General features: G+C 46.3%; 1 protein-coding gene and 1 long non-coding RNA gene across 2 annotated transcripts in view; one reads left to right on the top strand and one right to left on the bottom strand.

Annotated features, from left to right (window-relative positions):
- Positions 1 to 25,521, bottom strand: part of LOC309438404 — a 105,957-nt gene that overhangs the window by 60,167 nt on the left and 20,269 nt on the right. The window lies entirely within an intron of this gene.
- ELP3 (elongator acetyltransferase complex subunit 3) overlaps positions 1 to 25,521 on the top strand; it is a 103,124-nt gene that overhangs the window by 51,606 nt on the left and 25,997 nt on the right. The window contains exons 10-12 of the mRNA XM_082049709.1: positions 6,958 to 7,151; positions 13,482 to 13,572; positions 19,375 to 19,440. Coding sequence (XP_081905835.1) covers positions 6,958 to 7,151; positions 13,482 to 13,572; positions 19,375 to 19,440 — 351 coding nt within the window. The remainder of the gene's footprint in view (positions 1 to 6,957; positions 7,152 to 13,481; positions 13,573 to 19,374; positions 19,441 to 25,521) is intronic.

Here is a 25,521-nt window from a genome sequence, read left to right on the forward strand (position 1 = left end):
AGTCTCTACTTCTTGGTCAGTAGGTCATTGTCGGTATCAGCGAATGCAGATCCTATCATTACATTCTAATTAGACTTGCATTTACAAGAAAGAGGGGAAAATGCAAATTTCGAGTTAAAAAGGAGCCGCATTTTTGAGCCACAAGCTTCTGTTAATGCATATAATTAAGCTACTAAGTGATTGTTCGTTCCCTGCGGAGTTGGAAGTGTCATTCAACGCGGTAGCTTTCAAGTGCTACCCGTATTCGTAGTTATTCAGCTGGTGGAGATAAGGAATGCTGTAATATGGAGAGTCAAGATAATGTTCATCTTAATGCAGTCAGACCTCAATTTTATCATTTGTTTAATGCAGGGACTATAGTAAAGGAACCAATTCAAGAATCAGGTTGAGTGGCAACTGGTTTCTAGTGGGCAGTCATTAAAAACAGGGATGGATGACCTTTATTTTTTAACAAATCCTGACATTTTAGTAAATTGCTTTAAAAACTGCTGCACTTATCCTACGACTGATATCTCCTCAAACAGTTGAACATGTGAAGAGCAAGAAGGTTAAAGATGCCAAATGAATGTTTGGTCCATAAAATGTTGAAGTGTGATCCCATAAAGTAATATTTTTCTCTTTGGGGATAACTGCAGCTTTTGAGTGTCTTCAGAACACGTTTCTAATTTGCTCTGTACTTTAAGTGGTCAGTAAAATCAGATTAAAACTGCAAGGTATAATCTTTTAATAGTGGCTATTACCAAACTTGAAAATGGGACCAAACCGCTGCATGGTCTGATCATGAACCCAAATCATTTGGCCTTTCTGTTGCAACTCTGAACAGACACATGAGCGACTAGCGGGTTTTCTATTTAAAAAGGTTATTGCAAACACATGTGCAAGTGAAATGTTGGAGTCCAGGACTTCATCTCCTGATTCCATCTCCTATTATATTCTGATCTTTTGTTTTTTTGGTTCACATAGTGTTACATTGACTTTTGGTTATCAGTAAGTATCTGTTTTCTTGGACAGTTATAACAATGTCATGCAATTTTCAAGGCTCAAAAGCAATCGATGGGAGTTGGACAGGAAGATTCCATTGTGCGCTTCGATACGTCTGCCTTGACGGAAAAATCAGTGGCTTCTTGGCATCCAAATGACTAATTTTACACCCATTGGGCCCCGATTATTCACAGCGGCCGTGAATTTATGAGGTGGTGGATGAATGGATCCTATAGATGCCGTTAGCTTTAATAACAGGGAACTTCTACAACAAAGGCATATGCTACTAAAATCAATTACTGTTCTCATAAAACATGTTAGTGGCAAACTTTTATAACCTTGTAGACTGAGCATGTGTTGATGGAATCTTATTAAGATTCATTGTTTGTAATTCACAGAGCAGCTGTTCCTACAGTGGAGTATGTTTAATGGAGCTCAGGTGAGGCAAAAAAAAGTGAATTCCAGGATTCTCTGGTTACTCATTTTATTATTTACTGTGAAAATGTACTCAGCTTTTCTCTAATACCACATAAATTGGGCAAGGTTATGGGAAACGTTAATTTAGGGTATAAAAAGGTCCCTGTTTATGAACCTCCAGGTCGTCGAAGTTTCGGCTGAACTGAATTGATATTTTTAATTACAATTAAGCCATTATGGTAATCTTTCACGTCCTGTCCATCATCTGCACACAAAAATTAAAGCTTTTGCTCGAGCATCCATCATTATTATACAAGACATGCTAAATGCCTGTTGACTTAGTCTTTAGCTGGAGGGGACCAAACTTCAAGTTCAAAGAAAATTGGTTTAGTAGCTTTGAGGTTGTACGTGCTTCCGATTGGAATATTCATGTATTCACTACACCACGTCCTCAAGTGATTCAAAAGAGCCTGGAAATACGTCAGGATCCTTTTTCTCTAGGTCATCTTTGACCTCTAACTTCACAGCGCATTAGCAGACGTGGGTTTAAGCCTTGAGTAAGTGTTTGGTAAAGCTGATGTAAAACCTGTTGACTCCAGTGACGCTATGGATGGTGGGCTCTGGAACAAATGTTGTTTTAGGGATTGAATTTGTTTTGGCAGCAAACTGTTCGGAATGTTTTTATCAGTCAAAGACACCTTTTAAGGTGTCTAATTAGAAATAAAACCCTACGGTTCCCACTGAAGGTTGGCATGTGTTAGCATTTTATAGTTCCTTTGTTTCCTGAGAGACTTAATCAAAACTTTGTACATGGGAAAAGGTTAAGCCTTTCAATATTGGGATTTACCAGAACTATTTAAAGTTTACCACTGGAAAAAGGGGGTTGGGGAAAAAGGAGGCACTGCTTCATTGTATTGTTCGAAATTCATTATTTTTTAAGTAATTAAACTCGAGGAATATTTCGAGAAATAGTATAAGAAATAAAGATGAAAATGTATTGATTTTAGTTTTAATACCAGCATTGCCAAAAGATGGAGCAGCATTATCAGCTGGCTTAAAATATTGACGTGAAATGTGTGATGTGTATGAAGTGGCAAAACTCAGGATGCGATTAGAAACCTTAACTTTTGACCTTGGCTTTGCTGGACGGCGTTAACCTCAGTGCCGCGTCCACGGCCGCCTTTCATCTGCAATGCAAATCGGGATGTTTCAGCATTCTGACCGGTGAATCATACATGCTTTTGCATTCACGAATACTAATATATAACCGTACTGGAAGCCTTTTTTCCTTGCTGGCGTGGTTTATTTACCTTCCGATATCTCACTGGGGAAGCATCACTGCTTCCTTACCTTAATGTTTTTCTCTTCCTCGGTGCCGCTTGCCCATCGTTCCTCACGTCAGAACAATCGCCTCTTACACCATTTTCTTATTCCTTCTTTCGCAGTCGCTTTGTTTTATGTTAGAGCTCCTCTAACCACCCACAAAGATGGAATTCTGTCCTTTTGGGGTTGTTCCAGGACAACGGGATTCTGAATTATTTTCCTGACCCTCCGCTACTGTGTGACTTTGGATTACACACCTGCTTCAGCTGACTGCTTTGGAAATGAGTCCAGTGATTTATTTTTTTGTCCCACTTTTTGCACCTCGAGCATCAGCTGCGCACCAGGGCTGGCACAGAGGTGGTCGGCCAAGGGCAGAGCGTGTCTGCTGTACCTGACAGCCACCAGCCACAGGACTGACCTGTAACGTCAAACCGAACCCTCGGAGCAGAGGGGAGGACGCACGCGTCCAAGAGATGCATTAAGCGGACATGTCACAGGGGGGCAGATCCTGTTTCTGACCTTACTTTCGTAGAGTCATAGAATTACAGAATCATTTTGGTTGAAAAAGACCCTCAAGATCATTGAGTCCAACCGTTACCCCAACCGCAGCACTGCCCCATGTCCCTGAGAACCTCATGTCCGTCTGTCCAACCCTCCAGGGATGGTGACTCCAGCACTGCCCTGGGCAGCCTGTTCCAATGCCCCACAGCCCTTTGGGGAAGAAATTGTTCCCACATCCAACCTCACCCTCCCCTGGCGCAACTTGAGGCCGTTTCCTCTGCTCCTGGCGCTTGTTCCTGGGGAGCAGAGCCCGACCCCCCTGGCTCCAAGCTCCTTTCAGGCAGTTCAGAGATCAGAAGGTCTCCCCTCAGCTCCTGTTCTCCAGCTGAACCCCCCAGGTCCCTCAGCCGCTCCATCACACTTGTGCTCCAGCCCCTCACCAGCTCCGTTCCCTTCTCTCCACTCGCTCCAGCACCTCAAGGCCTTTCTTGGCGTGAGGGGCCCAGAACTGCCCCCAGGATTGGCGGTTTGGCCTCCCCAGGTCCCAGCACAGGGACGGTCACTGCCCTGGGCCTGCTGGCCACACCAGTGCTGGGACCAGCCAGGATGCTGGTGGCCTCTTGGCCACGTGGGCACACGCTGGCTCATGTTCAGCCGCTGTCACCAACACCCCCAGGGCCTTTTCCAGCCGCTGTTCCCCGCCCTGCAGCATTCATGGGGTTGTTGTGACCCAAGAGCAGGACCTGGCACTTGGCCTTGTTGAACCTCAGACTTGGCCTCAGCCCATCGATCCAGCTGGTCCAGATCTTACTGGCAGTTGGACTCAATGATCCTTCTGGTTCCCTTCCAGCTTGAGATATTCTATGATTCATTGATGATGCTCAATAGACCAAGCCAGCCCAATGCTGACACAAAAGAAATGCTCTCCCCTCAAAATGCACATTGGGTTCTCTCGCATTAGTGGTATGAGTCATCCTGGTCAAGGGTCTGTTGGGAATCGGAGCTGGCACAAGGTTGGGCGCAGGATGGCATGGCTGGAATCATGGGCAGGGCAGGGAACCATCACATCTGCTGCCTTAGAGCTGCAGCACGAACCAGCCCAGAGTGCCTCTTGGTAAGTTATGTCCTGTCCTCAGAGGTGATCATGATGATTTTAGTATTTCATAGAGCTGGCAGAACATATATGTTTTTTGATCTTGTGGTGACCATGGGAGATTTGTGACAAACTGGAGTGTTTTTGGAGGGCATAAACAGTCCTGGGGAAAGGAGACCAACCTTACATCTACACGCACTGCAGAGCGAGCACCTTGGCGTCGGGGTTGAGAGTCATCTGTCTTTATCTACTTTTGCCCAATTCAGCAGCATGTTGGGCATTGGAACAGGCTGCCCAGGGCAGTGCTGGAGTCACCATCTCTGGAGGGTTGAACAGACAGAGATGAGGTTCTCAGGGACATGGGGCAGTGCCAGGGGTGGGGGAACGGTTGAACTTGATGATCTTGAGGGTCTTTTCCAAACAAAACAATTCTATGATTCTGTCTCCCTTGTAAACTATTTACTTCACAGACAACACAGCTTAATGGGCTGCAGGGTTTGTTACCCACCTGGGATGGCTGGTCTGTGTCTTGGATCCTCTTTGAGGAGAAATGAATCAATTATCTCTCCTGGAGGATGAGGATGGAGAACGTGGATCTCACTTTCTGCATGAAACAAATTATTTAGTAACTCCATAAGGAGTTGAGGGCAACAAGGCCATGCCTGGATGGGGTTCTCTCATCACCGAGCAGCTTTTGGCACAACTGTCTTGCAAAGCTGCAGGTAACTCAAGTCAGCAAGTTAATTCAAGTTAAAACAAACCTGCAAAATTTAAAACCAGTACCTCCCCCTTGTGGTGGTTTTTTTGGTTGGTTTTTCCTTATGGGTCCATCTGGGACTAACTGCACCTTAGGCCAGCAGCGCTGCTGGGATGGTGATGGCTGAAGCTTCATTAGACCGTGAACACAGGATTTAACAGTTGATTTTGCAGCAGCCTTGTGGGCTTGGGGGTGTTCAGCCTGGAGAAGAGAAGCTCTGGGGAGACCCTATTGTGGCCTTTCTGGACTTAAAAGGGGCCCAGAAAAAAGATGGGGACAGACTTTTGAGCAGGGCCTGTTGCAATAGGACAAGGGGTGATGGTTTTAAATGAAAGGAGGGAGATTCAGACATGAGGGAGAAATTTTTGAGACTGAGAGTGGTGAGAGCCTGGCCCAGGTTGGCCAGAGAGGTGGTGGCTGAACCATCCCTGGAGACATCTCAGGCCAGGCTGGACGGGGCTCTGAGCAACCTGAGCTGGTGCAGATGTCCCTGCTCATGGCAGGGGGCACTGGGGGAGCTGGGAAGGTCCCTTCCCACCCAAAGTATTCTATGACTTCATTCATGATCCAGATCTTGCTTTGTCTCAAACTGACTCAGTTGTTCCTATCTCTGTCTTTGTGAGGATGTGTATAAATGACTCAGGAGGCTGCTCTGCCTGGAAAAGACATATATACATATATATATATATATATATATATGTACTGTTTGTTTTTTTCAGCTGGATTAGCTCTCTGCTCTGGTTTCCTTGTAGCTGCACAGCAGGTGGGATGGCCCAGGAGCGCAGGCACCCCGGCTCGGGCAGGGAGTCCCATACAGCCTGATGTGGTCCTGCCGTTCCCCTGGCCTTGCTGCCTCCTCCCATCCTCGAGCTGGACCTGGCATGTATTCCAGTCTGTTCAGATCCGTTCTGGTCTGCTTAAGCTAGCAGGAAACCATCGGCTGCTTTTTACCCTGCTAAAGAAGGGGTTTGTGAAGCACGGGGAGCCGACAGAGCTGCTTAGAGCTGCCCAGGTGGGGAGCTCCATGGACTCAGCTTAACAGACTTGTACTTTTTTATGTACTATGAGAATACCACGCTGGAGAGTGATCAAGTGGTGGTTTTCAAGTGTGCAATAGTCTAATCCAATATTAGATCTGGCCCATAGATGCTGTTGTTTATATATATATATGTATACACACAGTATATAAATAGATATAACGAGGACCATGTCATCACATCGGTCATTTTAATGGTTGCGTGGTTCAAGGTGCCTTGATTTTTTGTAAGTGATTTGATTTTAAGTGCCATTACTGAAATTTAATCTGCAAAAACCGCTCAATGTGATTGTTGTTCAGTGCATAGCGCTGCTCAGTTTGCTGTACTGTGCTGGGATTTAGTCATAGGAGTTAGCAGGAGATACGCTTTGTCCTCCCGTTCTCTGCGATTGTTCAGAACATCACTGTGGAATAAATCTGTTTTTCTTCGTTGCTGTTCAAATGATGTGTCCCAGACACATTGATTAATCTCTAAATGTGGTCTGCTGAGATCGAAGACAAGTACACTCATTTCTATTGTTCTAATTCTGAGCAGAGTCTGTTACAATAAATGGTGCAGCATCTATTGAATTCGTGCTGAAAGGTAGAAGTAACGCACAGATTTCACTTGTAGCATTGTCACGTGGATTTTTTTCTTCAGTGGCGCCTCTTTAAATCTAGAACATGCGCTTTTATTTCAAAAAAATGTCGTAAACTGATAAATGCTGGCAACTCAATGTAAGCCAGTAATTCTTCAAATGTATTTACAACTGTCTTTTATGAAATCAGCTTTGAAATGAGTGTTGTTGAAGCCGCGGGGAATGTAGTTCGGTTTTGCCCTGACTTGCATGTTTTGTTCCACTTGTGCAGGAGTTTTTTGAGAATCCTGCCTTTCGCCCGGACGGCATGAAGCTCTATCCGACGCTGGTGATCCGCGGCACGGGTCTGTACGAGCTCTGGAAGACGGGAAGATACAAGAGCTACCCCCCCAGCACTCTCGTGGATCTGGTGGCCAGAATCCTGGCCCTTGTGCCCCCGTGGACACGCGTGTACCGTGTTCAGAGGTAATTTGCTGCTGTGGGCCTTGATTTATTGCACTTGGAGGGATTCTTACTTTAATTACAGCGAGATCTGACTCAGGCTTTTATGATTTTACAGTCTTAATCATTATTGCACTAAATATTTTTAAAATTACTTCCTACCTATTCAGAATGGGAAAGGCCAAGTAGAATGAGAAGCTATTTAAACTGAACCGCCTCTCCAATGCCCCCAGAAATGTCAAGATTTCTGGAGGCTCTGCTTTTGCTGGGGCTGCAGCACACGTTGTACTTTAATGATATTGATAGATAATTGCCTCTTGGCTGTGGGGGAAGTTTCCTACCTTTATTGCAGGAGCTTCAAGGTGTGTAATATTTTTTTGGCTATAGAGACTTCCTTTCTTTCCCCGTGGGTGTTGCAGGGTTTTCATCAATATACTACGGTTGTGCCATTATTTCCGTCACTCGCCTCCCAGAACAATAGATAATTCTTCCATTTAGCACTGCATCTTCAGTGTGGGGTCTTCCTTGGATTATTTGTCTGCTGTTATCTCCTCCATCTGTCTGATATTAGGAAGAGAGGCTGTAGCGTCTTTGCCTGTTTTTGCGTGTGCAGACAATACTGGGTTGGCTTCCAGTTCCATGAGCTGGAAACAGTGCAAACTGGCTCTCCAAAGTGTGCAGAATTTGGGAGCCTTGTGCATTAGACCTCATCTGCCTGGACTTCTCTAAGATGTTTGGTTAAAGATATAAGGAAGAAGATCTTCATCCTGAGGGCGGTGAGACACTGGAACGGGTTGTCCAGAGAAGCTGTGGATGCCCCATCCATGAAGTGTTCAAGTTCAGGCTGGATGGGGCTCTGAGCAACCTGGTCTAGTGGAAGTTGTCCCTGCCCATGGTGGGTTGGAACTAGATGGTCTTTAAGGTTCCCTTCCTACCCAAACCATTTGATGATTTTATGCCGTATCAGAAATACAACGGAGCACGGATAAGCAGAGAAAGATGGTAGAGAAGAAAGTGGCTGAAGGCAAGAAGCACTGAGTAGCTTTGACAAAGAAAGTACGGACTCGGGGTTATTAGTAGAGTTTCTCAAATATCCATTGAAAAACTGATTTTCCTCAAAATTGTATTTATTTACAATGACACAAAAAAGTACGAAGGCACTGAGGAAATCTTGCAGGGCTGGGAAATATTGCTGAAAAAGAGAGGAGGTGCAAGCAGGACCTGGTGGTGGCGAAGCTGGAGTGATAGAGATGGGATGAGATGCAGTTCAGGGAAGCTTGAGGTCAAACTCGGAGGAGGTTTTGCTGCGAACCATGAGGTCACTGTGTGAGAAGAGCAGAGGAGGGAAGTTCTTCATGTCTCGGTCTCTGAGTAAGTCGGGTGTGAAGCTGTGAAAAGTATTTTTTTCAGGATAACTCTTCTAAGAGATGAAAAGTATTAATGCAGCAGCCAGACAAAGCTTTGGTAAGAGAGTGTCTGGAATAATCTGCATCGTCCAGAAAATGAATGGTGGAAATACGCACAGGGGAGGTTTAAATTGGATATTAGGAAAGATTTCTTCCTGGAAAGGGCTGTGGGGCATTGGAACAGGCTGCCCAGGGCAGTGCTGGAGTCACCATCCCTGGAGGGTTGGACAGACGGACATGAGGTTCTCAGGGCATGGGGCAGCGCCAGGGGTGGGTTAATGGTTGGACTTTATGCTCTCAAGGGTCTTTTCCAACCAAACGATTCTGTGATTCTGCTGTAGATGCAATGGCCCGTTTGTTCATGATGCTATCACCATAGCATCGCATCTAAACCCAACAGGTTTATTCTTAGAAGATGGCATGAGTTTTTAGCCTTCTCCTAAGGAACATGGGCCTAGAAAAGTCTTTCCTTGGAGTGCTGAGCCCGAGCTCACTAGGACTTCTCCAGCCACCAGCAGCCTCTGTCCAGCTGTCATCTGCTGCTCAGTTACTGTGTTCCAGTGCAATTGCTCTTTTCTTACCGACTGGCTCGTCTTATCTGAAACTTGTTCGTGTTGATTAGAGATTTTTACACCTCCAGTGCAAAGTCCAAAAGCTATTACTTTGATCTAAATTGCTTTCGGGGCTATCGTGTGACTCTGTAACAGAATCATGAACTAAACTGGATTTCTAAAAAGGTTTGTGGCCAGTCCCCCACTCTGCTTCACTGAGGACAGCGGCTTTTCTCCCTTTCTCCATTGCTGCCCCGGGCCCTTCCCATCTCCCTCCAGCCTGTTGCCACGAGTCCGTCACCTTCACATTTTGCATTTCAGGCTTTATTTCCACAATCCTTTCAGATATTACTTATCCCGAGCATTCTGTGGACTAACCACCTGTTTGATATGTGCATTTTGTAGCAAACACCATCAGGAAAAGGCTGAGTTATCTATCCCCTTCCTTATTAGAACCACTGTTTGGGGTCCCTGTCTCCTAGTACCAGTTTTTGAAGAAACATAAGAGACTTGATATTTTTTAGTCCCTCGCACGCTCAAAATCATCAGTTTAAGGAGTGGGGTGAGCTTTGGAGAGGTGTCGCTGACAAAACACTGTGGAAGTCTTTCAGGAAACCAGGTTCATGTTTAAAAGATAAATAAGATGCTGTTGCTAATGGCTGGTTGGAGGAGAATAAATCTTCCAGGGTGTTCTGTAACTATCAGAGATGCTTAATACTCTATTTATCCTCAATGCTTGTGAACCTCATTATCTCCAAATTGCTTTGGTGTGTGAGAAGGTGTGAAATGACAGGAGTAGTGCCACACACCTCGAGACTTCTCCTTTTGTGAATCTCGGGGTTTTATATGAACGTTATTTTCACTGGACTGATGGGGAGATGCAGATATGAAGAACTAAAATACTTACTCAACTGAGATCGTGTGGTAAGTCAGAGCTGAGAGCGGACTCAAGCCCTTTAGACTTTCACATTTTGCTTCAATCAGCAGCTTCACAAGTGTCCTAAGTAATGCAAAATGTTTGAGAAATAGATTAAATAGGCCTTGCTGAAGCTTCTGGCAAATTGCATGTTAGTAAGGTCAGGATTTAATCCCCCGCATCCCTGAATTTGTGTAACATTTTAACAAGTCCTAACATCACTGGTACAGTGCTGTCTTGTGGCGATTTAACAGAGGCAGTTTGTGTGTACACTCACGATGCACACAGATATTTATTTAAATGCTCTAATCTGAAGCGGGGATGGAAAACCTATTTCTTGCTTAAAAAACTTATTTTTCACATGCATATTTTAACTTCGTTTGCTCCCTAGTAAGCAGATGCTACTCAAGTCACTGTTATCGTGTAATCCTTCTTTTATTTGCAGTACTTCATTTACTGTTTCATGGCTGACTCAGGATTTAGCTGAAGACCTGGGACTGGAAGATGTCGGGATGTTTTATCTGCATCCCTATGGAGAAAATACATACAGCCTGTCTTTTTGGAGTTGTTCCATAATTAGGAGAAAGGCGTTTAGTTAGATTATCACTGTAGATCTAACATGCTCTGGTGAAAATGCCCTTCTCCTCTAGTGAGTCCTTTAGTCACAACGTGAAGTGCCCATTTCCTCTAATTGAAGCTCTTTGAAGTATGTTTTGTTGGCTCTGCAGTGTCTTATTTACTCAAAGAAATCCACTGAATAAATGAACCGTTGAGCTAATTGTATTTTATCTCAACTTTTTGGCATGTGAGTGTAAGAGGTGAGGAATTTTTCACACAGTCTTTGAACAAACAGCAGGGAAAAGAGGGGAGGAAAGTAAAATACTGGGCCTCCTTTATGCTGGAGAAATTTGTACTGAATCCCAGAATGTCAGGGGGTGGAAGGGCCCTGGAAAGCTCATCCACTGCAATCCCCCCATGGAGCAGGAACACCCAGATGAGGTTACACAGGAAGGTGTCCAGGCGGGTTGGAATGTCTGCAGAGAAGGAGACTCCACAACCTCCCTGGGCAGCCTGGGCCAGGCTCTGCCACCCTCACCCCCAACAAGTTGCTTCTCAAATTTAAGTGGAACCTCCTGTGTTCCAGTTTGCACCCATTGCCCCTTGTCCTGTCACTGGTTGTCACCAGAAGAGCCTGGCTCCATCCTCCTGACACTCCCCCTTTCCATATTGATCCCCAGGAATGAGTCCCCCCTCAGTGTCCTCTTGTCCAGCTCCAGAGCCCCAGCTCCCTCAGCCTTTCCTCCCACGGGAGATGCTCCACTCCCTCCAGCATCTTGGTGGCTGCGCTGGACTCTCTCCAGCAGTTCCCTGTCCTGCTGGAACTGAGGGGCCACAACTGGACACAAGATTCCAGGTGTGGTCTCCCCAGGGCAGAGTAGAGGGGCAGGAGAACCTCTCTGACCTACTGACCACCCCCTTCTAACCCACCCCAGGTACCATTGGCTTCCTGGCCACAAGGGCCCAGTGCTGGCTCATGGTCACCCTGCTGTCCCCAGGACCCCCAGGTCCCTTTCCCCTACGCTGCTCTCCAACAGGTCATTCCCCAACTTACACTGGAACCTGGGGTTGTTCCTGCCCAGATTCAAGACTCTACACTTGCCCTTGTTCTATTTCATTAAATTTTTCCCGCCCAGCTCTCCAGCCTGTCCAGGTCTCTGATGGCAGCACAGCTTCCAGTGTCACCACTCCTCCCAGCTTGGTGTCACCAGCAAACTTGCTGACAGTCACTCTATTCCCTCATCCAAGTCATTGATGAATATATTGAATAAAACCGGCCCCAGCACTGACCCTTGAACACTGCACTAGATCCAGGCCTCAACTGGACTCTGCCCCATTGACCACGACTCTCTGGCTTCTTCCCTTCAGCCAGTTCACAGTCCCCCTCACTACCCGATCGTCCAGACCACACTCCCTCAGTTTGGCTGTGAGGATGCTGTGGGAGACTGTGTCAAATGCCTTACTCAAGTCAAGGTAGATCATGTCCACCGCTCTGTCATCATCCATCCACCTCGGAGAGCGATGCTGAAACGGGAGGAAAATCCTGGAGTTCTGATACCCTTGTTTTCATTCTTAACAGGAAAGGAGAACTCCTTTTCTTGCCCCCCTCGGCAGCATCACAAGGCTGAAGCAGCATGAGGATCAGGTCTTTAGGACCCTTGAAGACCTTTGTCTATTATAGAGCCGCTGCCAAAAATAGTAAATTGTTAACGGGGGCCGTGTGTGAGTGCACGTCCTCAAGGAACTGAATAGATCAATTAATACGTTTTGCGGAGGTCATCAGACAGCTGCCGGCTGGTGAGGACTTTCAATCACTGCTGAACCAAGATGGATTCAGCTAATTACATTACCAATTCCCTCAACCAGCCCATTCTCTGTCTGGTTTTGTTTAATGTGATATTCTGTTCTTTATTCTGTTGGATGCTTGCGCAGATGAATTAAATACTCACTGATGTCTGAGTGCTGTTTGGAGACCAACCTGTTGTATGATTTACTGAGTATCTTTTCTGCTTTTTAGTCCTAGTTTCCCTGGGTCTGGATTACACAGTGGAGCGCTTGGGGGTGTTATCAGAGGTGCCAGGGTGGATTTTGAGCAGGGAGAAGGAGAAACATTTGAAACCTCCATACAGAACAGCGTTAGATAGAAGGAGAGCGTGGATTGGGATGCACCAATAATCCACGCGTTTCTTTTTCGGCTCGTTGAGATGCAGAAATCCTTCTTTCCCTAAGGGTTGGTATCCCGCTTATTTAATCTCTAGAGGGACAAACTGCCCTGGAAGGCAGCAGAGAGGCCAAACCTGCTCTTGCTTTCAAATTTCATTTAATACCCCCGCAGAGAACTGCGGGACTGAGTTCTGACACGTGCAGCCTCATGATTTACATTCCTGTTTTAATGCCCTAGACTTTCTGGCTGGACTTTGCTGCAAATCATTTGTTAAACAGAACTTTTTGGCTTTGAAGCAGCTGGCGTCCCGGTATCAAAATGTTGTAATTCTGATTAATTCTCCCTGATGGCCATTTAACCTGGAGACGGCAGAAAGACACGATCTCCTTCCCAATTTTGGTCTCCAGCAGCAGATACCATGAAGAACATTGAGCTGGAGTCCTGGGTGAGACTCACGCTCCGCTGGATGATCCTTCTTTTTACCAGACTCCCAAGTGACAAACAGAGCAAAACTAGAACCTATTTCTCAAGGATTTCAAGTATTTAGTCTTCATATTTTACCAAAATAAAACCTGTAGCTTTCTCCCTTATTTTGTGTGTGTTATTTCTTGTTCAACCGAAGACATGAAATAACAGTAATTCAGATAAATTTTGTAGTCTGCTCTTGGGACTCTTGGCTGAGGAGACTGTAGTGGTGCTTTATGGTGTATTGTCTGCTGATGCAGTTGTTTGAGGGTTTGGTTTCTCTCTTCTCTACAGAGATATCCCGATGCCGCTGGTCAGCTCAGGAGTGGAGCATGGGAACCTGCGCGAACTCGCCCTGGCCAGGATGAAAGATCTGGGGACACAGGTACAATATTTGTCAATTAATACTGATAAACAACTACTTGATGACTTTACACAAAGGAGCAGAGAGGAAAATAATGACCAGGAGACGTGGTAGGAACCAGATTTACTGCTGAACTAAAACTATCTGCAAAAAACAAAATTTAACGACTGAAAACAACGCTTCTGAAAAGCTGGTTTTGTTTGGTTGGTTTTTAGTTTAGCACTTTCGCTTCCTGAAGATATTTGGTAACTGGTTTGTGATGTTCCATCCTTTTACTAGAATGAAACCCTTAAATCAGAGAGAATGCAGGGAGGTTTCTTTTTAATTTATGCTATTAGCAATTCTCCGTCTTTTCTTTTTCCCACGCACGCACTTACTTGACTGAACAACTGGAAGAAAAGCTCTTAGTCTGAGGCCAGAGAAATCTTGCAAGAGAGATTTCAGCACAAACAAATAAGACATAATATTCTTGATATTTCTAAGGTCAAATAAAAATATGAGTGGGGGTGGAGAGAGGGAGGAATTGCGTTGATATTTGAAGTCACAAAGAGGTATGTATACCCAGTCTTGATTTTCCTCGGAAGGTCGCTGTGGCGTTTGGCATTCACGGTGCCCACCACGGTTTGCTCTGACACCTCTCGTTCTTTGAACCTCTCTCCAAAACCCGGTTATCAGCCACAGTTTGCAAGCCCTCTGTCCCATCCCAACAGACGGGATGAGAGATGAGTTCACTCCAAATGCAACACGCACCCTGATCAACAGATGAGATCAGGTGTAAGTTAACTCTGGGTTAATTCTGCGCCATTATGTGAAGTGAATGACAGACAATCACTCCAGGGTTCCAATCCAATTATGAGTTTACTAAAAGCACGTGGTGGGAATACTAATTACAGCGATTAGTGACTTGGCAAAAGTATTTTATGATGTCACAGAACTTATCAATGCATTAACAGCAAAAGTCCTTCTCCAAGCGATGGATTGGCAACCGTTAGTAGCTATAATACAAAACTTAACTAGACTTTAACGGCAGAACTTAAAATGGTGTTACTCTTATATGTTCAAAAGGAAAAGAGAGAAAGAGAGGGAAGGAAAACTAAGGTATAAGAGAGAGAGTAAGATCTCACCACTCTCAGAAGGAGAGACAAAGAAATAGGGATATAGAAGAAAAAAGAGAGAAGGAAAGATCAAAGAGAAGGGAAGAAAGAAAAGGGTGAGGGATCCAGCCGCTCTTACGCAGCGTGGATGACGAGACTTGTACGATGATGTACGGTCTCCGGTGTCCCCAGCGAGGATGCTGGGGTTTGCAGTTCAGGAGCGCAGCGTCCTCCAGTGTCTGGTCCAGTTCCCGCGGTGAGGCCGGTGTGCGGAGGGTCCTCAGGGTGCTGGGTTCCCCTGGCAGTGCTGTTTTAGGTGAGCTTTTTATAGCCCTCCAAGTAGAGGAAGGTCTGGGGGGAAGGGGTGATTGCGAAAGATCGACAAGTCTCAACAAGTCTCGGGCCGTGTTGAAAGGTCTCAGCCTTTCCCCTTTGTGTGCCAAGCTGGACATATTGGAAGATGGGGCTGTGTGCCCTCTGGCGTGTCCCCCACCTCTGGTATCGTGAGCTGGCCTGGGCTGTGACTCGTTAGCTTGTCCTTGAATTAATCACAGTTCACCCTGTACTGAATGTGTCATCTCCTGTTACAGTGTTTGAGGCATGATTTCTTTTAGCTTTTGACAATCCTGGGGCTGGAGGAACTAGATTTGCCACAATGTTTTGGCCATGATCCTTAACAATACACGACACCCTCCAGTAAAGTTCACAGAATCCCAGAATGTCAGAGATTGGAAGGGCCCTGGAAAGCTCATCCAGTGCAATCCCCCCATGGAGCAGGAACACCCAGATGAGGTTCCACAGGAAGGTGTCCAGGGGGGTTGGAATGTCTGCAGAGAAGGAGACTCCACAACCCCCCTGGGCAGCCTGGGCCAGGCTCTGCCACCCTCACCCCCAACAAGTTGCTTCTCAGATTTAAGTGGAACCTCCTGTGTTCCAGTTTGCACCCATTGCCCCTTGTCCTGTCACTGGTTGTCACCAGAAGAGCCTGGCTCCATCCTCTTGACACTCCCACTTTCCATATTGATCCCCAGGAATGAGTCCCCCCTCAGTCTCCTCTTGTCCAGCTCCAGAGCCCCAGCTCCCTCAGCCTTTCCTCCCACGGGAGATGCTCCACTCCCTCCAGCATCTTGGTGGCTGTGCTGGACTCTCTCCAGCAGTTCCCTGTCCTGCTGGAACTGAGGGGCCACAACTGGACACAAGATTCCAGGTGTGGTCTCCCCAGGGCAGAGCAGAGGGGCAGGAGAACCTCTCTGACCTACTGACCACCCCCTTCTAACCCACCCCAGGTACCATTGGCTTCCTGGCCACAAGGGCCCAGTGCTGGCTCATGGTCACCCTGCTGTCCCCAGGACCCCCAGGTCCCTTTCCCCTACACTGCTCTCCAACAGGTCATTCCCCAACTTACACTGGAACCTGGGGTTGTTCCTGCCCAGATTCAAGACTCTACACTTGCCTTTGTTCTATTTCATTAAATTTTTCCTGCCCAACTCTCCAGCCTGTCCAGGTCTCTGATGGCAGCACAGCTTCCAGTGTCACCACTCCTCCCAGCTTGGTGTCACCAGCAAACTTGCTGACAGTCACTCTATTCCCTCGTCCAAATCATTGATGAATATATTGAATAAAACCGGCCCCAGCACTGACCCTTGAACACTCCACTAGATCCAGGCCTCAACTGGACTCTGCCCCATTGACCACGACTCTCTGGCTTCTTCCCTTCAGCCAGTTCACAGTCCACCTCACTACCCGATCATCCAGACCGCACTCCCTCAGTTTGGCTGTGAGGATGCTGTGGGAGACTGTCAAATGCCTTACTCAAGTCAAGGTAGACCTTGTCAAGTTCTTCCATTCTTGGGATGTCCAGCTTCCTAGACAAAATGTCATGCAAACCCTGTGCTGCTTGAGACTTTTCCAAAGGGCTTTAATCGCCCTGGTGTTCAGGCGGGGGCAGATCCTCACCACAACTCCTCCATACATCTGTATTGTGATTTAGCTCTCCCTCTTTCTAGCTCACCTTTTTTTTAAGAGTTTTTAAGGCATTCATAGGATCATTTTGGTTGGAAGAGATCCTTAAGGTCATGATTTCCAACCATAACTTAAATCCAGCACTAACCCATGTCCCTAAGAGCCTCATCATTGCTGCATTCAGCAGTAGTAAAGTCTTTGGCTGCTCTTTGTGTCCCTGTAGTCCCACACCAATTTATGCTACCCCGTATTTTTGGTATTTAACATGTCTAGTTCTCCAGGCTACATCTACCTCCTTACTGCCTTTGCCATCTCACCTGGATCTTGCAGTTGCAGCACAAAAGATCAGAAAACAAACTCCAGGCTGTCCTCTTTCCCACTGGGCTTTCCACGCCGGTTAATCTCGCCTAAGCTGGTGCCCTGGACTTTCTCCTTAAATCATTCCTCCCAGACTTTCTCCAGTAACAAGCCAGGGTTGGGCAGACGGCTTCACCAGCCACAGGAGCTTCCACCCCTCCTGCTGACATTTTGCTTCAAAGCCAGGCAGGGGAGACAACCTCCGTGGTGCATCTAAGGCTTTTCAATTGATTTCTTCAGGGCTAACAGTGAACTCTTCCTGGGGTTTGATACTAAAACCACATCATCTGATCTGAACCTGATCAAGAGCAGCTGGAGAAGCTGCTCCATGGCAGTCAGGGCAGAGCTGAACCATTAAAGGGCTTGTCAGGCTGGGAGTCGTCGCTTTTAGATAATACCCCAATCTGGAAATATCTCCACTGTGCAGATGATTACAGATTTTAATTTAGTGAGGCAGAAACGCTGCAGCTGGTGGAATGAGAAACCGGTCTGCTGCGATGTGGCTTGAAATGTAAGATATTGTCGTGTTTTCCTATAAATATGCTTTGTCCTCTTGTCTTTTAGCTTGGAAAAGGCCAAGGCAAAGAAGCTACTTGTAGGAATCTTATATGTTTGCAGACAGTTCTGGCGTCTGTCTTTGGGGAAGCGCGTTTGAGGGATGAGGATCAGTCCTGCCAACACTGCGACTCGTGTCTCTGCTTGCTGGAAAGGAATTGTTCTTTAGGAGCTGGAAAGAAATGTTTCTGGAGGGAACAAATGCTGGCCAGTGATTGCCAGCCACTGAGTGCAAGGGGAGATACACAGTTGGGCCACGGGATTTTAAAGGAGCATCCCAAAATACATCATCCTTCCGCATTTCTGGGGTTTTGAATGAAGAGTGGTAATTTCTCTGCCTTTTAGTGTGATATTTGTGTAGCTAGGAAACTGTAAAGCACAGAAGAGTTTGTCTAATCTAGAATCTTGGTACGAGAGTGAATCCTGGTTTTACTGTAGACCACTATAAAAAGCAAACTCAAGCCCACTCGTTTCTGCTGTTTGGGAGATTGTTGGTTTATATTGATAATGGAATTTGAAAACATGCAGAAGGGGACAGGGCATGAGATAGAGCTGTCCTCATTCTGGGTGCTCTGAGTTTCAGTGTGAAATGAATTTTCACACATTCATAGAATCATTTTGGTTGGAAAAGTCCTTTAAGATCATCAAGTCCAACCATTAACATCACACCACTAAACCATGTCCTGAGAACCTCATGTCCGTCTGTCCAACCCTCCAGGGATGGTGACTCCAGCACTGCCCTGGGCAGCCTGTTCCAATGCCCCACAGCCCTTTGGGGAAGAAATTGTTCCCCACATCCAACCTCAACCTCCCCTGGCGCAACTTGAGGCCGTTTCCTCTGCTCCTGGCGCTTGTTCCTGGGGAGCAGAGCCCAGCACCCTCATTCTTTCCCTGTCTGAAAGTCCGGCTTTTGGAAGTACTTGGGCAGGTAGATATTGTTGCTGTTAAAGCATTTTTAGCCTATTGGTGGGGATTATCTTCTTCTGGAATGGAATGAGCATTTGCAACTCATTTGCTTTGGGTAAAACTATTGTGGCTGCACTTTGTTGTCAAAAGTTGGGTTAAGCTTAGGATTGGGCTTTCCACTAAACCCACTAAGATGTGAATACATGTCGTCTCCAATGGTAGAAGTTTATACTGTCAACTGCTTGCTGATGTGAGTGGGGGCCAAATTACCCAACTCCATTGGCTTTGAGAAGCACAAAAGTTAACGCAGTTTATAACCCAGCTCTCAAGCCTCATCTTTTCTTGTCTGACTTCTGAGGAAGATTTCTTTTGGCCGCCTTTGTTTTCTCCACCATTGTTCCCAAGCCTCAGTGGTGCTCAGTGGATGCCAGATCAACGTTAGCTTTACTTTCTGATATTTGGGTCAGGCTTCTGCAACTGTTCCTATTTAAAAACAGGGATTGCTGAGGTTCAAAAACTGGCTGTATAAGGACTCTCAGATGCCTTGGCATAGATTTTGCCAACGTTAGACCTTCCCAATCCAGGGTAGAAATGGATTAGGCTCAAGTATTTTTTTTCCCCTCTTATTTCTTTTCTGTACGTTGATTTTTGCCTCCAGACCCTGTTGTTTGTGAATCAAAGTGTACATTTCCTCATGAGCCATAATAGTTGCTTAGTGAATTGATTTTTGCCAGCATGGCTTTCCATTTAGCACTGAGACCTCTTTCCGAGGTATATTAGGGATGGATCGGTGAGCACTTTTATTTTGAAGTCTGCCCATTTGAAATTAATCTGTGCAACTTCATGCTATTTCGGTTTAGTTTGGAACCCAATGGGTGGCTGGAAATCTCTAGAGCTTAATGTTTTTCTCCTATGTAATTTTTTTTCCCCCCTCCCTTTCTTTTCTCAGTGTCGTGATGTAAGAACAAGAGAGGTTGGAATTCAAGAAATTCACCATAAAGTGAGACCATATCAGGTAAGATTTGTCTTTTTTTCTCTAGGAGCTTGTTTCAGACACAATTTGTAACGTGTGTTCGGTGTGGAGGCGTTGGGACCCATTTGTTGCATGTCCCGCCTTTGTAGATGGATCCAGTTTTCCATTTATTTTCCCTGCAGCTCTGGATGTCTTTTGTTTGAGCACAGTCACATGTTGAAATTTATGGAGCACCGTGTTCAATAAACCAACAGTTCGTTTGATATTTGCACCGCTATAACAAAATAGCTGCCTTCCCTTTTCTCCCTCCTCATTACAAATTGGGATTTAGAAAATATGAATAATCCCATGTGTGCATGCTGAACAGGAAGCACGATGAGTTTACAGCCTGTTTTTGTGGATGTGCATGTTCATATAGGCAAACAGTGTAAGTGTATAAATACGCTTCAGCATGTGGATGTACATGGTGTTTCAAAAAGACGGACCCAATTTGAAATCACTGTATCTTTGAAATTGGGTCCATCTTAAACACTCTGTATATATGTACATATAAGAGTAGGCCCATTTAGCATATGACACACATGTTGTGGTTTTTGTTCCTGAAGTCTTGAAGCGGTGCCCAAAAAATTGCTCTGCTTATTTTATGGAAAGGAAAAGGTTCACTGATGAACTTCAAGCATTCAGTTTAGGAAACTAATCCTCCTGTTCACTGTAGTCCCAAGGAGGGTCCGGTCCTTCCCGAAAGCGCTCAGAAGCTCCACAGCACCCGAGGAAATGAATTTTTTAATGTAAATCATACCCTACATGTAAATCATACCCGAAAAGTATTTTCTTCCTGTTCCTTTGCTGACATTCAAGAGGGACTGAAATGAGTCTGGGGTTTATCCATCATATATTGCCTTTGCATTCCAACAAGAATTCTTTGTGTCAAGCAGAAGATAGTGCCAGCCTGGGCAGAACGCTGGCTCAGGATCACACCTGCATTCCTTTCTCATCTTCTGTGCAATGGGTTTTAGATGTCAGCACTAAAGTGGGCTTAGGCTTTGTGTGGCAGTACAGAAGGAGATTCCTTACACAAGTCCTCTCGCTTGCACTTTGGTTATTTAGGTTTCAAAGAGGCTCTGAGTTTGGTGCCAGAATTTAAGTAGAATTAATATTCTCTTAGTTTAGCAAGGGGAGAGCTTCTCGCTGTCTACAGCCACATGAAAGGAGGGTGTTGGTCTCTTCTCCCCAGGAACAAGCGCCAGGAGCAGAGGAAACGGCCTCAAGTTGCGCCAGGGGAGGTTGAGGTTGGATGTGGGGAACAATTTCTTCCCCAAAGGGCTGTGGGGCATTGGAACAGGCTGCCCAGGGCAGTGCTGGAGTCACCAGCCCTGGAGGGGTTGAAAATACACAGAGATGAGGTTCTCAGGGACATGGGGCAGTGCCAGGGGTGGGTTGTGGTTGGACTCCGTGATATTGAGAGTCTCTTCCAACCAAAATGATTCTATGAAACATGTTCTCACTTTGCAAATCAGAGATGACCAGGGGCCATATTCCGTTTTTCTCCTGCCATTATGTGAATTCAGATGGAGCGCAGCTCTTCCCATCCTGCATAACAGTAGTTTAACTGGGTCTAGCATACATAAATACATAACAATCCCGAATAAATGATCTTGTTCTTGCCAGATTTCTGCAAGCACTGAGGCCGTACAGGCGTGTTTGTCCACGGGCCGTGCAGCCTTTGTGCTCTGCTCCTCTTATCTGATCTGTGGTCATTCCATGAAATATCTTCCCAAGATGTCTGTTGTCAGCAGCGCTCACCTCATTTAAATTGTAAATGTATTGAGTAGTTAGCAAATAGCTTATCACAGGGTTTTCAAAGCAACGTTCTGTTGAAAATCCCCTTTGTTAAACTCATCTGTCTGAGTGGCAGGGGGATGTCATTATGTCGGCGCAGCAAAATTTATCATGACAGCGAGCAAGAGAAATATTCCGAAGATGGTATAATTTTTCATGCGCTTTAGACTAATTACAAGGTATGATGTTTTCCTTGGCTTCCGAAGTAAACAACGCATCCTCTTGATAAGAGAGGCTATCATGTCAGATCTACAATAAATTAATTGCTTGCTGTAATTAGTTACACTTTTTGCAACTTCTTTTTGTTTAGGCATCAGTGGGCTGTGTGTATTTTTACAATGGTGATGGTGTGTCTGCTTTAAAAAGTGTATTTTTCTGGGTTTTAATCAATTTGAAGTAGCTTCCTTGCCCGTAGCTGTCTCTAAGCTGCCTTTTCAATTAGTGGCGTTTCTCCGTAGGTATTTTCTTGCTCTCAGAATGGTTAAGGCTACACAGCACTATGTAATAACCTTAAAAACGCTTTAGTGAGTTGTTGCTGTAAAGAGATGGATGGTTTTTGAAAGGTGAGGGGCAGCGACAGCTCTGTTACGGGTAAGAACCATATTGATGTTAAGCAGAAAGTATAAAATGTAGAAGCTGCTCTTCCTGCAAAATGTGGGATTTTGCATTAAGATAATGATCTTTATCACAGAATCCCAGAATGTCAGGGGTTGAAGGGCCCTGGAAAGCTCATCCAGTGCAATCCCCCCATGGAGCAGGAACACCCAGATGAGGTTACACAGGAAGGTGTCCAGGCGGGTTGGAATGTCTGCACAGAAGGAGACTCCACAACCCCCCTGGGCAGCCTGGGCCAGGCTCTGCCACCCTCACCCCCAACAAGTTGCTTCTCATATTTAAGTGGAACCTCTTGTGTTCCATTTTGTACCCATTGCCCCTTGTCCTGGTTGTCACCCAGAAGAGCCTGACTCCATCCTCCTGACACTCCCCCTTTCCATATTGATCCCCATTAATGAGTCACCCCTGAGTCTCCTCTTGTCCAGCTCCAGAGCCCCAGCTCCCTCAGCCTTTCCTCCCACGGGAGATGCTCCACTCCCTCCAGCATCTTGGTGGCTGCGCTGGACTCTCTCCAGCAGTTCCCTGTCCTGCTGGAACTGAGGGGCCACAACTGGACACAAGATTTCAGGTGTGGTCTCCCCAGGGCAGAGCAGAGGGGCAGGAGAACCTCTCTGACCTACTGACCACCCCCTTCTAACCCACCCCAGGTACCATTGGCTTCCTGGCCACAAGGGCCCAGTGCTGGCTCATGGTCACCCTGCTGTCCCCACAACCCCCAGGTCCCTTTCCCCTACACTGCTCTCTAATAGGTCATTCCCCAACTTACACTGGAACCTGGGGTTGTTCCTGCCCAGATTCAAGACTCTACACTTGCCCTTGTTCTATTTCATTAAATTTTTCCCCGCCCAACTCTCCAGCCTGTCCAGGTCTCTGATGGCAGCACAGCTTCCAGTGTCACCACTCCTCCCAGCTTGGTGTCACCAGCAAACTTGCTGGCAGTCACTCTAGTCTGTCATCCAAGTCATTGATGAATATATTGAATAGTACAGGCCCCAGCACTGACCCGTGAACACTGCACTAGATCCAGGCCTCAACTGGACTCTGCCCCATTGACCACGACTCTCTGGCTTCTTCCCTTGAGCCAGTTCACAGTCCACCTCACTACCCGATCATCCAGACCGCACTCCCTCAGTTCGGCTGTGAGGATGCTGTGGGAGACTGTGTCAAATGCCTTACTCAAGTCAAGGTAGACCACATCCACTGCTGTGTCATCATCCATCCATCTTGTTATGTCCTCATAAAAATCAATGAGGTTGGTCAAGCACGACTTCCCCTTGTTGAAGCCATGTTGACTGTTGATGTAGACCCTTAGTAGGAATCAGATTTTTTTAAGCTGTTAGTATCTGGTTTAGCTTGAGTGTAATCAGCAACTGGGTTTTCCCTTTTGTTTGTCTAAATAAGTTTAAAACAGACATTTAATAGGATTGCAAGTGAAATGGTTGATTGCCCTGGTGAGGTGGATCATCCCAGCACACAGGGTGGTTTGTGGGGACGGCAGCCGCACGTCGCTGTGCACTCACCACCCGGGATGGGATTCGGGCTGGATTTGGCCGTGTTTATACCAGAAGAAAAATGTTCTGTACGTCTCAAGAGTCCCTGCAAACCCCTTGACAGGGTTCATCTATCCAGGACGCTCTGTGCCCAAGGGAGAACAAAGAACTCGATGCAGTTGGGGCTTTTCTGAGCTGATCAGCTTGGCCGGTACATGCCTATGGTGCTTTAGAAATGCACACAATATAAAACCTTCTGATGAAGGTGCCTGATCTTGCATCTTCTTGTTCTACAAGTGGCTTTTGGGCTGGATGTGGGCACAATGGGGCATCTAGTCCCTGCTGGAGGACGAGCAATGGAGCCACATTTCCACTCATTTTGTTTCACCCTCATTCAACCAGGAATTCTCTAATCTTACTGATTCAAACACTTAGTATGCAGCGTTTAATAATATTTTCTGCTTTTCCACGTGGAAAACGACCCGCAGAATCTGGGGATTTTAAAAACCTCGTGCTCTTTTCTTTTCCTCTGCGTTTCCATTTTGCCAGCGGTGTTACGTACCGAACGGTAGCTCTGGATGGGCGCGCGTCAGCCGTCCCGACACGCAGGCTGGACTTGCGCTCGTGGAGAACGTGGCACATCGGCAGACACGGCGTTTCACCCCGCGAGCCGCACGTCAGCGCCCAAATGAACTTCTGTAGGCAGCGAGGGGTTTAATTGCGAGCTGCGTTCACCGGGCTTCACCGTGGAGGAGAGCAGGCAGGCGACAGCATCCGTACGGCTTCGCTGTAAACAAATCTTTAATTCATGGCTTTCTGGGTATTAGGGGATTTGCAGAGAAAAGACTGAGGTGCTTTGCTTTAGTCTTTGTAGTGGGACAGGGAAGAGCACAGTAAGGTATATATAAGGATTAGTCCTATACTGAGTGCAAATGTTAGAAATGCGGCTGCACAGGGCATCCACTGCCACTTGCCCTTCGCGTTTGAATTCCTGAAGTTAAAGGAGTCTCTTAAAATGATGGCAGGTGTACCTGTGTGAAGGTTTTGGTTCAGATCAAGGGGTGCTTTTGAAGCAAATCCTCTGGTCATTCCCCACTTTGAAAGCATCAAGAACACAGAAATGTGATTCCTTTTGGGTTGATTTAGAAAGCGCCTTCCAGGAGCACACCTAAGGCACCCCAGCTGGTGGTGGGTGCCCAGGTCATGGGACTGAGACCAGGTCTAGTTTCTACTGAAAACCTCCCAGCATATTCTTTAGAAATAAGTTGTTTGTGCTGAGGGTGGTGAGAGCCTGGCCCAGGTTGGCCAGAGAGGTGGTGGCTGAACCATCCCTGGAGACATCCCAGGCCAGGCTGGACGGGGCTCTGAGCAACCTGAGCTGGTGCAGATGTCCCTGCTCATGGCAGGGGGAACTGGGGGAGCTTTAATGGTCCCTTCAACCCAAACTATTCTATAATTCTATATTATGTTGTCACCAGGCTCTCAATATTCCAAACTATTGCTGCCGCTCCTCTGTTGAGTCCCTAAAGCAAGATGGGCGGCTATTTGAGCTACACCATATCAATTCAAACCCAAGTTTTTTCTTCTTTGTGCTTTCTTATCCACCAGTTGCTCTTTATAGCTTCTAGGTGCTCTGCAGATGTAATTTCTTCTACCCAAGCATGGTCTTTATTGTATTCTCCACAGCTGGCCAGCTCTTCCATTCTGCTTCTTCTGATCTTCAGAGCTGCCTTTGTCTAGATCATTATCAGAAATTGGATTTGAGGGAAGGAATATGTTGTTACTGTCACTTCTCAGGGTAATTTTCTGGCTGGTTTTGGTGTCTTCAGTATGATCTGAATAAGAAAATGCTTCCTGCTGATTCTGTGAATCACACGTAATGCAATAATCGCTCACCAACAGCTCTTCCAGATCCACTCCTGTTACACGGCACAGTTTGCTCCTGTCGGTAGATCCTGCGCGGTGCTGGAAGGAACTAATTGGTAATTAATAAAGAAGTTGAGCGCTGCCTGGAAGGCCCATGTTCTGTAGACATCTCAAGCCATTCCGTTGGCAAAGCGGTAGAGAAATGGACCTAAATGCAGATTTAGTGAAGGCAGATGCAAAACTGCTCATTCTACATTAGCAGGTTTGTAACCGGAGCTGAATTGCAATTAGAGCAAGTCCCTTGGTTAGTGGC

The sequence above is a fragment of the Streptopelia decaocto genome (genome assembly GCF_964273445.1).
Source record: "Streptopelia decaocto genome assembly, chromosome: 3".
Lineage (NCBI taxonomy): Eukaryota > Metazoa > Chordata > Aves > Columbiformes > Columbidae > Streptopelia > Streptopelia decaocto.